Source organism: Phaethon lepturus, unplaced genomic scaffold (genome assembly GCF_000687285.1).
Source record: "Phaethon lepturus isolate BGI_N335 unplaced genomic scaffold, ASM68728v1 scaffold5534, whole genome shotgun sequence".
NCBI lineage: Eukaryota > Metazoa > Chordata > Aves > Phaethontiformes > Phaethontidae > Phaethon > Phaethon lepturus.
The window spans coordinates 73,144-90,028 of NW_010532718.1; the positions used below are offsets into that span (position 1 = coordinate 73,144).

At 39.1% G+C, this 16,885-nt stretch overlaps 1 protein-coding gene across 1 annotated transcript in view; it reads right to left on the reverse strand.

The window, feature by feature from the left end:
• The window catches only part of ZNF704 (zinc finger protein 704), a 74,908-nt gene extending 58,705 nt beyond the window's left edge, over window positions 1-16,203 (reverse strand). The window contains exon 1 of the mRNA XM_010284936.1: window positions 15,977-16,203. Coding sequence (XP_010283238.1) covers window positions 15,977-16,203 — 227 coding nt within the window. The remainder of the gene's footprint in view (window positions 1-15,976) is intronic.
• Between the last annotated feature and the right edge of the window lie 682 nt (window positions 16,204-16,885).

A 16,885-nucleotide genomic window follows, 5' to 3' on the forward strand; every position in this document is an offset into this window, starting at 1 on the left:
CTCCTTCGCCACCATTTTACCTTCTATGTTAAAATTGGAGAATAAAGGCAGAGGGGGGAAAAAATAATAAAACCACAGAAAATGTTCATGCTTAAAGGGCTTGATCCACAAATTCCTCACAAGCAACAGAGAAGCCACAGGCATCTTCGGTTCCTGCCTGTGACACGCTCAAGGGCTTCTGCCCCTGTGCATCTCTGCTGATCGGCATCAGTCCCCTTCCCTTCCTACGCCATCCCACCTCTAACCTAGCCCCCCAGTTCCCCAGAGGGTGCCTCAATCCCCTGCCCTTGGCAAAAGGCCAGAGCTTGAACACCTGTGCCACCATGAAATGGGATATTCACCCATTGGATGTTCATTTCCAACTTTATTCATGCAACCTGTATTAAACAGTGATTGGATAAAAGGTGTTCTTTCCACTCACCAAAAAGAGACTGTCTTCCATTATGGAAAACGATGGAGGGGAAAATAAAAAAAAAGGAAAGGGAGTATATTGTTCTCCACACCCACTGGGGTACGGGGAAGAAGCAATGGATGTAAAAAGCAATGAGGGAGGTTTTAGCTGTAATGTGAAAAAATTCTATCAATAAAAATATTTAAACCCTGGAACCCACTGCCCTTCTGAATGGCAACCTGTCACTAGGTACCAACTTTTAAGAAAAGATTAGACAAACAATTATCAAAAGGGATACATACAACTGATCTTTCTGGAGGTAACTGAAGACCTACATGACCCGTGGAGGGCCTTCCACTTGTATTTTTGCTGTTCCAATGCTATAAATCAAAATATGCTAGTATCTATCATATCTTCTAAACACATCTCTGAGGCAACAATATTTAAGCTACCAGTATAATAAGTGAGCAATTATTTGGCATAGATGATGATATGGGAAATCTGGCAATATACCAGAAATAAAGCACGCAGTCATGCATCTCCTAAAAGATAGAATTTGGGAAAGTATTCAGCAGATTTTTTAAACAGAAGATGGTACGAGTTTAAGGTTGTTAAAATCTGTTTAAATATTTTCCATTAAAACAACAGCAATTCTCTCTATCAACAAGACAAGGCTCTGAGGTAGTGACAGTACATCCAGTTATTCCATCAAGATAAACTCTAACATAAAATAAGAATTTACTCTATGTACATACATACACAGATGTTCCAAGGAAATAAGTAAATCTTTACCAATCACAGCACAGCTTTCTGTAACTTATAAATCCCACAACTTTTTTTATGCGCATTGGGTACTGCAGATGACAGCCAAACCTTGTTTTCACTGAAATACATTAGGGAAGATGTACGGTGGCAGAGGCAATATCCTTCAGTGAAGCTATACTAGTTGCAAGAGCAGCCCATCGCGTGTGCAGCTTGGCACCGCTCAGCCCATCTCCGGTTCTCATCCTCTAGAGGTAGCTGCCCTAACTGGATAATAAACAAAGCTTCCTGATACCCTAAAAAGAGAAACCAAGGTGCCCTCAACCCCATAAAAGAATTTCTGTAACAGGTACCCACTCATGCTTGTGCAGGACGGGCAGAATGGAGTCCCCACAATCCTACAAATGGGCTCCTATAGTGGTCTAGAGATAACTATGTGCATTTTGGGCTCAAGCATAGTGTAAACAGAAAACAACTATTAGACTCAGCAATATATACTGACAAAACTGGTTTAGAAACAGAGGAAATTAGCCATCTATTCATAACAGTTGTCTTCCAGGCTTTTTGTTGTCTACTTTTCACTTGGCTTGTGGGTTTTTGGTTTGGTTGGTTTTGTTTGGAGGTTTTCGGGGAGTGGGGTGGGGATGTCTGTTTGTTGTTGGTTTTTAAACTAGAAAGATAAGCTTCTTCAAAAAGTCTAGTGTTTTCTTTAGGTTGTACTGTTTACAGAAATCGGTAACAATGTGTCTGTCGCTGCTTATATAAATAGCGTGTGTTGTTTGCAGCCTCACCACAGGCGTTACTCAGCAGATTTAATTATCCTGTTGGTGATTTAGCATTGTATAGAAACATATCCTAGCATGTATACACAAACGAAAGTTTGTGACTCTTGGCTAGATCACAGAAATGAAGAAACTTACCACCAAGCAAAGCAGATTTTGAACTTCAGTCTGTTGTTCACTGCTTCGTCCCCCGCCCCCAAACAAAAATTGGATATAATCAGCTTATATAACAATTGCTGGTAACTTCACAAAAATAGTAGTGAAAAAATGACAATTGGGTTCACGTGTTTAGCTAGCCAGATTTGCTTTATCCCAGCTACTTCCTTCCCTCCACAAGCTTGCACTGCTCTCAGGAGCCTTCCTTCCCGATGCCGTAGGGCAGGCAAAGGTCACCTGGATATTTTCCAGGCACACAAATACACTCAGTGCATAATATGAGAACAGGAGCTTTCAACCATGTAACGCTTTAATGTAGCACAATACAATTTACCCCAAACATTGTTTATAGAACACATCATAGAAGCATGATATGAGCCGTTTCAGAGTATTTGGAAGTATACCTTTTGGAGAGGAAGAAAAATGTATTCCTCTTTGGAACTAAAGGGAAGGTTTTAGAAGTCCAACTGTGAAAAATGTAAAATATTTAAAAGAAGGTGAGGTTTGGAGAGTCGCTGGTGTTTTTAAGCGATGGCTGGAGCAGAGGCATAACCACAGAAAGAACAGCACAGGGAGAACAAGTGGGAGGAAGCGAATATGCAGCAATAGATGGGTAGGTGGGAGGCTGTACAGCACAGTGAGTCAAGAGGAGATTTTACAAAGCAGGAGGGCAATCTAGGCCAGATGACTTCTAAGTTCCTGTGACTTCAAGGGATACATTTAGTTCAGACAAGCTTTAATTTAAAAAAGTAGGTAAGAAAAGTAGAAATACACAGAATGGCTTAGTATTTGCCCCTCGATGTAGGGATGGACAGGACAGGTTGTTTTAAGTTTTGAGGTCTGACTACAGATTTTATTTTCCATATTTCCTGTTTCTGATATACCTGATAACAGGTAAATAAGCCATACTTCTAGGATCATAGAGAGGCAAATAACGAAAAAGCCAACAGTACTTTAAAAGGCTCAGATGGCACTGGAGGACTGTGACGAATCGGAGCTCCTTTCGGAGGGTTGTATCGTACCACTCACATACAATAAAAACTAGCGGGGAGCCAGGGTCTCCTCAGCTGTACCTGAGCAGTCCCCTCCAGCTCAGGGGGATTTCATGGCTGAAGTCAGGACAGCATCTACCGCCGCAGAGGCTCAGCTACAACCATGACGCCGAGGGGCAGCAGCTGCCGAGACCTCAATCCTGGTCCTGCAGAAGGAAGCCTCAGCTATGCTGGGCAGCACTGGTACGTGGGACATCTACTGACCTCTCATGGCTTCTTTCACGGCAACTACATTTTTCCCTGGCTTGTAAAATCCAGCTCCCCACTGCAGATATGCAGCCTCTCCAATTCCTCTGCCATAATAATGACAGGCAACTCAATTAATACTGTGAACACTTTGGATGTCTGCACAACAGGCTGCCAAAAAAGAAAGAAAATCCCAAGAAAAAAGAAAACAAAAAACCCTAAAGATAACTAAGAACATTTGCTGCATAATGTAATTCAAAGCTTCTATCTGTAGGACCTAAACAAGCCATATTTATTAATGTTACACATTATGTTTTAATTTAAGATGTGAAAGCTTGGGTTTGTACTGCTTTAATGTTAATTATTTATTAAAAGCGTTGTATATATCCAGTTTATTTTGGTAAGACCCGTATTATGCATTCAATGTAGATTTTCTCTCCAAGCTTCTTACTCAGATGAAAACATAATAAAATGACAAAATTGCTGCATTCCCCTGCATATATTTGCTCCAGAGATTAGCATGAGATAGTAATGTATCTTCCTTTGTAATATTTTGAACTTCTGTCAACATCATCATAAAATATATACCACAAAATATAAATAAGTGTAACCACAAGCCTTTTTAGGTCATGTGTTTTAAAGGGCTTTCAACATCAATTAGATTTTTACTATTGCTGCTGTTGTTATTATTCCTGTGATCTAAAAGTACTCTAGATAGGTACCAGAAGTAGAAACAAGGTTAAATATGAGCAAGGTATTTCTCAGGATATCAGAGATGAGTGCACAGATATGTCACACAAACACATGCTTAAGCTCTCATTATATATACATATATGTGTATATATACATAAAAATAGTATTTAATAGTTACTCTGCACTTACTATGAGAATTAAGCATCTGTAATCTTGGAGCCAAGGGCCCAATGAACCCTACAAAAGCGACCACCATTACATAAAATAAACTAAGTAACATTGAGAAGCAAGAGAGAGCATGAGCAAGCTCCATACTAATAGCCCTGCTACTACTGATCTAGAGAGGAGAGGGAAAAGGGAAGAGAGAAGGCCAATTCATTTAATCCAAGAGGACATTAACAAAACAAAGGTCCATGACTTCAGGATGCAGTTCTCAGGAGCTAACAAGCTAGGAAAAAGCAGCCAAAATATTCTTTCTAAATCATTGGCACAGAATTATCAGGAAGTGTCATCAAACATTTCTTCACAGACACTTTTTCATTAGAAAGAAATATCAAAATAGGCCCAGCATATCCTCTTCATCATCTTTTGCCTCCTCACCTCTTTGACCACCCAGCCAGGTGAGGAATCTCCTCACACCTAGCCGTCAGGCGCACAGTACTTCCCAATCCATGTGGTTCGTGGCAATGTGTGTTTGCGTATAGGAAAGTCCTAAATGCCTGTTTTTAAACTTTACTTCACTGCCTGCCTCAGCTTCAAGGGAGGAATGAATCAGACATTCACAGTGAAAACAAAAGCAATGATCCAAATTAAGATAAAGAGGAAAAGCAGACAGATATAGCAGGGAGCTTAAGTTTGGGAGCAGAGTATGGGATGAAGAATGTCCTTCATATACAAAATTAAGTAAAAGACTACAAAGAATTTTAAGAGGGGTTTTCCTGGGGAAAGCATTACCTAAACACAGGCTTTACTTCATTATAAATCTGACCATAATGATGGCACATCTCCTGCTGGTGGAAAAATCACCCTCCATCCCTCTTCAAAGAAACAACCAAGACATTAAGTTTTGGGTAACAAACCAAATCAAATGAGGAGCAACAGCACTACTATATAAGAATAACTTATTAAAAGCATCAATTGACCATTGACTCCATTTACCATCTGGAATACTGCTATTACTAAAAACATCTACGTGTCAGCACGGTAGCAGCCTCAACGCAGTATGCCAGTGTCGATGCTGCAGAGGACAACTGTTTCCATAGGACATCACAGCTCAGGTGTCCAGCCATATGTGGGCTTCTGGTATGCTCCTGCAGACAAGGAAGGACAACTCTCCGATATCTAGATTTTAATATAATGTATAATTAAAGAAAAGAAACTCTGCTACTGTATTCTGGCAATGATGTTCTGTTCTTTTTCCCTCGGTTCCCCCCAAGGAGGCTATTTTGAAGATGTAGTTATCAAACAAACCATTTCACATACACAGCCACTAACAGTGAATGTTTTATCCCAAAATGAGAATGAAATTATGTTGCTAAACATTGGTTCTATACAAAATGTAAACACACATTTGCTTGGGAATGTTAAATATTTTTAGCAAAATGTCTCATCTTGTTTCATCTTTTACTCTATGGATAGAAGAGCGAGGTACTTCAGGATGTGCTGTCTCTACTGGGACCGCTAATCGCAGAAGTTCATGTTTAACACACAGCTTTCTCCTGGTCCACTGAAGATGCTACTACCTCTCTTCTGTTCACTGGGTACCAAGCACAGACAGCCTGAGGTTACTTGGCAGACACAGTATCAGATCACCTGCGGGAATTCCTGTAGCAGAATTTAAATTATAAACCCGTGCAAAATCACAAAACTCCTTACATTGTGAGCTTCACTAGCATACTTGAAGAAGAAAACCTATTTTTTATTGCTGGCTCAAGAAAACTGTGAACTAGTCATTCAGTACGTATTAAAAACACATTGAACCCAATGGGTTAATGCTTGCACAGGGAACAAAAGCCAAGCTTCAAGTCATGAGCAGTACATGTCCAGTGCAATACAATGCATCGAGTATTGCTTCGATAACAAAGGCAAAGGATATTTTATTTGGAAAGACTAGCAACTTATCAAAAATTGTAGCTGCTTCATGCAGACCTTGTGTATCTAGCAACACTTCTGTTGATCAGGGAGTAAAAAGGAAAGAGTTGGAGCTTATATTAAACCATGCAGATTACTAAAACCACAGGAAGATGTGGTTCTGATTCAAATAAAAATAACCCATTAGAAAAATCTAATTTATGTACATATCCTAATCTAGATATTGATATTTCAAAGTGATTAAGTGCTCCATCCTTTGACAATGCTCCTGTTATCACACAAACTGAAGTACTAATAGGTAAAATGGGTATCTGATGCATATAAACCATCACATAATAGAAATGAGAAAATCTTTCTTACAGAAATTAATAAAAGACACCTTAAAAATAGCCTTTCATCTATACAAACCAATTATACACTTTAGGTACCACATAAGAAAATTGGGTTAAATGAGTTTCATTGTAGTGTAGTTGTCTTAGGGATACAAATAAAAGACTGAAAACCCCTTGTATACATAATGCAAGCATATTACTATAAATGGAGAAAAGTCACACCTTCTACCTCGTTTTTTAAAAAATGTGTAAACTTAATGTTTTCATAGAGATGATGCTAAAGGAACTAAGACAGAAATTTCTAAAAATATTTTACAAAAAACAATCAGTGCTACAGCTCCTCTCAGAAAGGCAAGCTTCATGTCTTTCCTGACCTCAATGATACAATGTCGAATACCACTGCATAAACTAGAATATTTTAATTTTATAGCATTCAAATAAACTTATAGCTATGAACATAGCTATGCTGTATGTAATCTATGTAACCATACACACAGTAGCCCATCCTTGCACGTTTCACAGATACACAAGTTATAAACCATGTACCCATTGACTTTTTTCTTTTTCTCAGCACAGATGGCATTTCAAGAGGAATTTTTTTTGTGCCACAGCTAACACAGACCACAAAGAAATTACTCTTATTGAATATTGCCTGCTGTTGAAGAGTGTTTTGAAATTACACTCCATTTTTTAAGGGAACTGAAGAGCTGAGAACAAGCCATGCATTCACAGCTATGGCTAACAGATAAAGCAGCAATCCTGACTGAATGCAACTCTTCAAGAACCAGCGTCTCATGGGTGCTGCAGATTAAGGACATGTTTTTCCTCTGCACCGCATTAGAGGATTTCATTGAAATTTGCTTGGTAATAAGATCATTGTCCATTGCCAACTTCCATCAGACAGATAAAATTATTTAGCCTTTTGTCTTGGCTACCAGTGGAAAAAGATTTTAAAGAGAAGTAGTTATACTTCTATAGATGAAGATAAGTCTTACTAAGCAGTGCTTTGAATATGTATTTTTCTAGAGAAATGGGAAACTTATTTAAAATAAGTGTATATGTATATATGTATGTGTATATGTATGCATATACATGCACAAGCAAAATCTTCTTTTGAAAATAATAATTACCTAAAATAATACAGACTCCAATGTCAGGCAGTATGACAACTTAACATTACCACATTTAATTGCACAACCAAATTCTCGTGCTTTTATTTTTCACTGAAATTTCATGACCCGGGAACATCACTGCAAGCCCACAGTTAAAAATTTGGACAATAACATTGGCCAAAAATCCAGATGGCTAAAGTACCAAGCTGGTATTAGAAGTTCCCTCTCCTAATACTAATACCACCGCACACATCAGAAGACAGGGTGAAAGCTGAAAATTATGGAAACCCAGAAAAATTAACTAAGAGGTCCATGTGATGACCAGCTGCTACAAGAAGCCCCACCAAACAGAAAGCCACTTATTCACGAGAAGTAAGCTTCATCTGTACTCTTGCTAGGTCCATCACTCTTAAATCCCGTACTGCTCTCACAGGATCAAGTATAGTAAACCAGGCTCAAAGACCACAATGACATGTAGTTGCCATTATACCAAATTATGAGAAAATCACTATCAAATGCTAAACATTATGAGTAAAAAGCAGAAAAAGTGCTTTGCTTTATTCATGAGATTAATATTCCCTCTGCTTTGAACATTACTGGGAAAAAAATACCTCAAGAGTAATATTAACTCATCCAAAATTCACACTGTAAAAAGAATATTACGTTGGCAAAATCCTGCTGGATAGGCCAGACAGCGTATCTATGACTGGTGATGAAAGAATAAATTGTGCTAGTCACATAACTGCTTCCTCTACAAGCTGCAACTGATTGAACACGATGGTTGTGGGGATGTCAATAATACAGTTAAGTACAAGATATTTCAAAACTCTCAGATACATACACAGTACTACACAAAGGAGAGAAATGGAGGAACTGAGAAGTCCACTGAAAAATAAAGATTATGCACACCATCAGAGTAATTTTTTCTACAGCAGGGGACGTTAGATCTTTTTCAACAAACGATCCTATCCAACACATCACTGTGGATACCTGGCAGTGGGGACTTCTGAGTGCTAATGCTCGAGTCTGTACCACCTGGCTATGAAATCCAATCTTACTTGTAACAAGCTCAACCATCCCTATGTTCATCCACTCTTTGAACGGGACAATCCTAATGAGTGTGTCCTCTCTTCCCAAGCACTCTTGAAACTTGATCCATCTCACCACTTGAAAGGTGAGTTTCTAACAGTCTGCAAGCTGCCACAAATGCTGTCATCAGTCTCAGCACCATAAGAAGTTGGTTCAGCTATCATGGCAACAAACATTATGCACACCCAGGTAAGTTAATCTGGAAGACGACATTCCAGTTAAATGAGCAAGGTGATGTCCTGCTTTCAGCTGGGATAGAGTTAATTTTCTTCATTGAAGCTAGTATGAGGCTATGTTTTGGATGTGGGATGAAAAAATGGTGATAACGTACTGATGTTCTGGGTTACTGCTAAGCAGTCAAAGACTGCCTGGCTTTTCATGCTGGCCTGCCAGCGAGAAGGCTGGGGATGCACGGGAAGCTGGGAGGGGACACAGCTGGGACAGCTGACCCAGGCTGGCCAAAGGGATATTCCACACCATATGACGTCATGCTCAGCATATAAAGCTGGGGGAAGAAGAAAGAAGGGGGGACATTCGGAGTGATGGCATTTGTCTTCCCAAGTAAGTGTTACGCATGATGGAGCCCTGCTTCCCTAGAGGTGGCTGAACACCTGCCTGCCCATGGGGAGTGGTGAATGAATTCCTTGTTTTGCTTTGCTTGCGTGTGAGGCTTCTGCTTTCCCTATTAAACTGTCTTTATCTCGACCCATCAGTTTTCTTTTACTTTCCCGATTCTCTCCCCCGTCCCACTGTGGGGGAGTGAGCGAGCAGCTGAGTGGTGCTTAGTTGCTGGCTGGGGTTAAACCACGACAGGTGACTTTTGGAGTTGTGGTTTGGCTCTGCAGTAGGTAGCTGCAGAGTTTTTATTTGCAATTTAATCTACACTTTTCAAAGAAGCTTCTGCTACACTGCTTTTGCATCATGCAGGCAGATCAAAGGCATCTAGAGCTTAAAACACTTACACACTCCTTCTAGAACGCAAAGAAAATTTAGTATTAGAAAACAGCATCATGAAATATATAGCTTTTTACTTCAAAATATGCTAACAGACTGATTCCCTGATTGCTCTTTGGGTAAGACTCTTTTTCCCGTTAACAGTCACGAAGTGGTGCCTAGAAGGTACCACACCTTTTTGCAGCAGACCATGAAGAGCAGTTTACCATCAATATTAAACATAATCAAGCTCTAATGACTGCTTGGGTGAAATCCTATCAAGCTGCATGCAAATTTAACTAGCAAAACAAAGCAACAATTTACTACTTCAATAATTAGCTGGTGTGGGGTATTTGGAGAAGCTACTTTTAAACACATGGTATTGCCAACTAACAACATTTTTACAGAAGTCCTGAAATATGTGAATGACTCTGGGACTAATTCTCATTACATGAAAAACAAACATTTTCAAAGTTTCTAACTATCCTGGATGCACAAAAAATGAAACGTAAAAAGCGGGAGTGCTCAACCTATAGGATGGTGAAAAAAGTTGAAGAAAACCACACGCCTCAATGAAGCGCTTTTGGGCTAGAAGGAAAGCTAAGGATCTCAGAAGCTCACAGAGCTACAGTCAGTAAATCTGAAGCACAGCCTGGTTTCGTGGCCTTTTGTTTTCACCCATTTGACAGAAAAGCCTCAGCAGCCAACAAATAGTTGATGTCCTCTGAAACCGCCCCATCAATCCACTCTGCCGAAATCATGAAGGATACAGGAAAGGAGCTCCCTCATGGAGAACCAAAGTTGGTACAACCAACCATCCTAAAACAGATGGAGAAGAATCACAGAAGACAATCTCTGAATAAACAACATCTCTGGATAAACAGAAAAGCACACCTTGATTGTCAGGTTCTTCCCTCTGCGAGTAGACTGGGATGTCCTCCTAGTGAGGATATCAGTTAAGCAGATACTGGTTTTGATCTGAGAGTCAGGCTCCTGGAGAGTTTCATCTATGAAAATACACAAATATTGCCACTGAAATGCATGGTGCATAATCAATCATGCCCAGCAGGCCTTACGGATCAACACCACACTCTCTAGTCAGAAGGCTGCCCAGACCTACATTCCTGGAGAGACCAGGCAAGAAAATCATTTAGGGATAAAATGCCTATACTGTTTCTTTATAACGATGGTCAGAAAACATGGCTGCGATTCATTTTGCCCCAGTTTTCTTTAGCTATTCTGGTCGGACCTGAAGAGTCAATGGGGGAAAGAATTCCTAGAGACGTTTCCTTTACTTTGTTTCAATTATTTCACATATTAATTCTTTCATTAAATTATAAACTAATTAGTAGATAAAGTATAGGCACATGAATGAACATTAATTCTGCAGCAGTTGAGAAACTTTTTTGCATATAAAAGAAACAGAAGATAGCAAAATCCAATATATTATTGTCATGGCAAATGTCACTGCTTAATAGCAGTGAACCAGAAGAGCATAGGAACTCAAGGTTTTATTGCACAATAGCTATTTTCACGCTATAGGAAGTGCTTAAGCAGCTGAGGTTTAGCTGTGGCATGTCCTTTAAGTGCACAAACAATGTAGAAAAAGTCAGGCAATTAGAAAGTTTGTATGTCTGTCTTTTTTTCAGAGAAGATAGGGTAGGAGGACTGGGGAAAAGGAAAATGATGTGGCAAGGAGATAATACAAATTTCACTGTATTTTGAGGTCATCTAGCAGAAGGTTAACAAAGGCAAAACTATTCAAACACTCCCACCCACCAGAGGGGTAGGAACAATGTCTGCCTAGTTCCTTCTTTAATTCTCCTAACTTTTTTCGATGTTTCTAGTTACTCCTTTCTGGTAGTTCTGAAAGGACACCACTTCTGCCACTAATGCATATAAGTTTTGAAGGGTTTCCAGATACAGCTGGTCAAAACACTTCTGTATAAAAGGACCTTTAATACCATCACCATTTCCAGACATTTATTCTCACATTTCACTCAAAAAAAGGGAACTTCACCCCTTGCTCTCCACTGCCTACCCTTCCATCCTTCTCCTCCGAGAGACAGAAGCTGTTCCCCACGTGCCTGACCTGCTTTGGGTCCCCACGTCATGACTCACACCCACCATATCAGCAGCCCAGGCTTTTTTTTGCCTTTCTTGTTGACATGCTTTAGGAGTAAATGTGGATTCCGGGACATAACTGATCATACAAATGAGCAAAAAGGCTCTGTTAAACTCACAGCAGCCTTGTAGGCTGCTGCCTATGGGGGACATCATCTTTGATTGCATCTGACCTCTGCAGATGCACCTGCCTGAAACACTGATAGACCTGTGCTTCCTTCTGCCTACAAGGCAAGGTGATTAGTCCCTCAATGAAACCACTCTCTTTTTAGAAAATGACCTTTCATTGCTCAGATGCTGGAGATCTGGGCTGTGTTCGATTGCTCATGTTTGAACTGGAGGTCAATCTAAAGCATATTCTCCTCTGTTGTATAGATAACATCTCAATTCTCAGAGATAATTGCAGTTTATAGTCAAATGGTCAGACCCCTTTCTCCAAGACAGCAGTCCTTTAATGTGCTGAAACTACTGATAAACTTATAAAGTAAGGAATTCAAATTTTCTTATTATATGAAATAATTAATCTAGTCAAGTTGAACAGTTTCATTTATGCTCATCTGAACTTCAGAAGTAGGAAAGCTACTTAAATGAGGTAAGTTTCGTTCAAAATGACCAAATGAAAAAATCTCAAAACTGAAAGACTTAATGCTGTTAACCTCTCATTTCAGTTTTGCATTCCAAAACATAAGTCAGTAAAAAAAGTCATGTTCTTCTCCTGTTTTAATCCGAGACACTTCCAATGCAGCACATAACTTAGAGAAAGAAAGGTCTGCATTATTTATGCAAGATGAAATAAAAAATGTAAACAATCAATTTTAAAATTTTGTTTAATTTCAGTATTAAAATTATCCTGCATGTAATAAAGTATTTATTTCAGGTCTGCTACATTTAACCTGACACTATTACTTTAAAGAACTGCCCTATGAAGCACCAGGACTTTGATGGTTAAGACACCTCCTTTGTACAGCAGAGACTCCAGTTCAGGTCCTTGTTCCAGATGCAACAACAGAAGAACCTGAATCCATACCTTCCACACTCCAGGCAAGCATGTAACTGTTGGGCTACTAATCAGTATGGATCTACTCCTTCTATCCAGATATTGAAAATCAAAACTTTAAAGTGTCCATGTTTTCCATTAGTTTTCCATTCTCCTGCACGCGCATATGAGATAGCCACCAGCCTGTCCCTGCTCTACAGTTCCATCTACTGTAACTTCAGCGCACCTGAATACCAATCACTCAAAACACCAGGAACTCAGTTTATTTTCACATTTCTAAAATTTCAGAGTCTATAAGCAGTAATGAAAGCCCTGTGGCTGAATGCCTGAGAAGCAACATTTATTATGCCCATATTTTCCAAACTGTTAGTTATTTTGGATACAGTGCCTCACAAAGATTTTTATCCTTATTCATTAAGAACCTTAAAAACCAGTAAGATGGGATGGGATGGGATGGGATGGGATGGGATGGGATTTGTGGTCATTTTGTGGCCAAAGTGAAATATAGTTATCCATGTTACCAGCTCTTTTGCAGACACTTTTTCAAAGCTCTCATGAAGGCACTCATATACCCTTGTTAATAATGATTCTGCAGTACGATAAACTTCTGTCTCAAAATGACTTACATATTGTCCTGGGTTTAGTGGCATACTGCAAAATTTAATGTTATCCTTTACTTTGGCATCTGAAGTGAAGCAGGTAACCTTCTCAGCTCCACTAAGGTTTTAAAACAAAATAAACAGCAAGCTTCATTTCCATAGCATTTTCTACTTCAAAGTGATAGCTGAAAGTGTTTTGTAAAGAGGGTGTATGTAGCAATAAGAAACGAAGATCATATTAAAACCCTTATTTCTCCCACACTTTTGTAAACATCATCTGATTAATTCAAGATGACCTTCCACAACTGGATACAACAAATCTATGAAGGTGGATGGATGTTCTCATCAGAGAAGAGGACAGTCGAGAGTCAAAGAGAGGAGGAATTCACCTCTGGGGAACAGGCAACTCCATCAACATGGTCGTAGACAGAAGACTGGAAGGGGCTTATAAAGGAGAACACCAAATGCCTGGACTCTCACTTCTCAGAGAATATGACTTAGAGATCAAACTGTGAAGAGGAAGAGAGACTAGGCATTCCCCTCATTACAACAACACATATTTGGGAAGATCTCCAAGCAAAGTTTTTAGTGTTATTCCTGTCCATTGTGGACAAACGGACCAATAATTCACCCCAGATTAAAAGTGAAACTTAAGCTTGTCTGCAAAACTGTAGCAAAAGTGACCAGGACATTTATCATGCTATTGAATTTAGACTCCATCTTTGTATTCTATTTCATTCTCTAATGCTGCTAATGCAACAGCTCAACCTGCATGTCTGAAAACATGCAACAACATAATATGGTCATTTATCTGTTCGCAACAAAATACAGAAACAAACAACAATTTTAGAAGACATTTTTGCAAATGAACTTATTTCCTATCATCATAAGTATCCTGTGCTCACAACTGGTATCACAATTAGTCTTAAGAAGTCATTAAAGATGTTTATTTATCCTCTTTTCCACCTCACTGGGGAAAAATTATCTGTCCCTCCAAGGAAGGATGATCTTGCAGTTACAGAAAAGGGGAGCTCAACTACTTCAAGTGGATTACCTGCATGAAGAAACACAAAAAGCCACTTAAATCCTGGATCTTAGCTGCTTGAATTGTAAAATGGAAATGCTAACATATGATTTGAGCAGGAGGTTGGACTAAGTGACTTCCTGACGTCCCTGCTGACCTGAATTTTCTGATGGTCCTATTTGCTTTGATACACATCAGGATGAATGAGAAGGGCACTCAGCCGTTACAGGGTTGATTACTGGTGAAAATCTCAAGTTAAGTGTCCTAACATTTTCAAGGTCTTAATGCATAGCTTTTTACTAGATATATATGCGGAAAAAAAAATGCTGTCAAAATGCTCATGAACTTTGTGGTTTTCACAAGTGTCATCTATGAGAGCCAGAGGCAAATGACAGTCATTCTGTTCTGGATGATGTGGCAGAACCTGCTGGTTTATGTTGGTTTCTAGAAAGCAAACAATCCAAAAAACCAACAAAACATCCAGTTTGACTATATATTTTTTAAGTGGCAGTATAAACTCGGAAGACATTTCATTGAATATTACGTGCAAGTAAATTTACCAGGCAGGTTAAGAAAAAAATCTTTGCAGATAGACTGATGCCAACACAAAATCACAAACAACAAAAAGAAAAAGCACTTGTCATCTTGCAACACAGAATACACAATTTGTTGTCAGCTTTTCACCACTTATACAAGTGAGTCTGTTTAGTATAAAAGAAACAAATCCAGTAATGCTAATGTTCAGCATTCCCTAGAGGAGTCATTCCCTTTCTCTCTCAAAGCAGTGAAGTCCTTCCCCAAAGTTCATGGTTCTAGACTCTGTATTTTTCAGACCCTTCTCTTTAAATCACTAGCCAGTATGTAATTCTCAGTTTCTCCTTCTCTTACTATTATTCCGCTTAAATATCATGAAGGGAAAAAAAAAGGACAAACAAACCTTGAGTTTCTCACTGTGATATACATCGAGCCTCAGACGTGAATGCTGAAGACACAAACATTTATGCGCATTCACAACAGATCTGCAAGGAATAACTAAATAAAAAGCAATCCCAAAATCCCCGTTTTGTACAATTTTATTTCCCTGCATTAGCCTCTTCTCACCACTTTTTTCTATTAATTAATTTCATGGACTACATTATGACCCAGCTGTATACCTATACAGGCATATAACAGAACTTAAGATACTACATCCTCACTGTGCAGAGTAAGTCATTGCACATTCCCCTGAGTATAAAGTGGCTGCAGGTGTGACAGTAAAAAAATAATTAAACAAGAACTTTTTTAAAATTGCTAGCAAGTCAGGTGATTCTATGTCTAATTTAGAAGATTACTTATTGGGGTGAAGCTGAATCAACAATCTCTTCCTCTTTTGGGAGTACCTCAGTTGCAGCATGTTATAAAAGCAAAGACATTGCAAAAGCAATCCAAAGTCCTACACTGCAGATGGTCTCAGTTTTTGCTACCAGTGTTTTCAATTTTCTAGCAGATCTCTCAAGTACTGGTGTTATGATTGACTTTGGACTGCTTGGTCACAAATATTAGTCTTATCAGTTCATAATACCACTTTTCAAATTTGCCTCCAACACACCTTTAAAAAAAAAAAAAGAAAAAAAAAAAGCTTAAAACAACAACAAAAACCCCAGCTCTCCTTACCTTGCTGGAGGCACATCAATATTTGAAGAAACAACCTTGCGCTTCTGTTCCAGAAGACAAACAGAACGAGTGTTTTCCTTTTCATACTCATGAGCTCTGTTTGGTTTTTTGGTCTCTGCTGTTTTTAAATCTTCCTCCTTTGTGGTGAACAGGAGAAACTGTTGGTCTGGCAGTTTTTGACTGATGTCACTTTTTACATCCTCCTGTTGAAATGCAGGGAAGGTCATTTCACGCTTGATGCTGGCTGCCTGTAAAATTAAAAGCAATTATTAAATTTTCCTCTAATTCTCCTAAAATGTGGGGGGAACAATGATGACCCAATACCCACAGGCATTTATTTCTAATTAGCTCTTTGAATCAGAGAATACCATTTCTTTGCCCTTCATAAATTCTGAAACAGCCGTTAGTTTCTCAACAGAATTTCCCAATTCTTGCCCATTTGATAAAGCAATCCATTACCTCTCAATGCTAAATCAAAAAGGTATTTGAATTGGAATATCTGAAATCACAGTATATACAACATATATTTAATTGTATACACATCTGTGCTGCATAACTAAGCAAAAGAAATCCTAGCAGCCCTCCTCCTAAAATTCCAGGAAAAAAGTCAGAATTTATCCAAATAAAAGGCAACCAAGAAATTAAAGCTCTTCTGACAGCCACTTACTGCATTCCTTAACAGCTGTATTTGTAAATGAGGGTTTCTCCAGGAACAGAAAAATACTTCACTACAATCCAAATCAGCTGCCAGAGGGCAAAGAGAAGCAAGCAATGCCGGCAGGATCTCTGTGAGGAGCCCAGCCAGCTCCACCACCGACAGCCAGCAGTTAGGAGCATGGACACACACAGAATCACAGAATGGTAGGGGTTGGAAGGGACCTCTGAAGATCATCTGGTCCACCCCCCCTG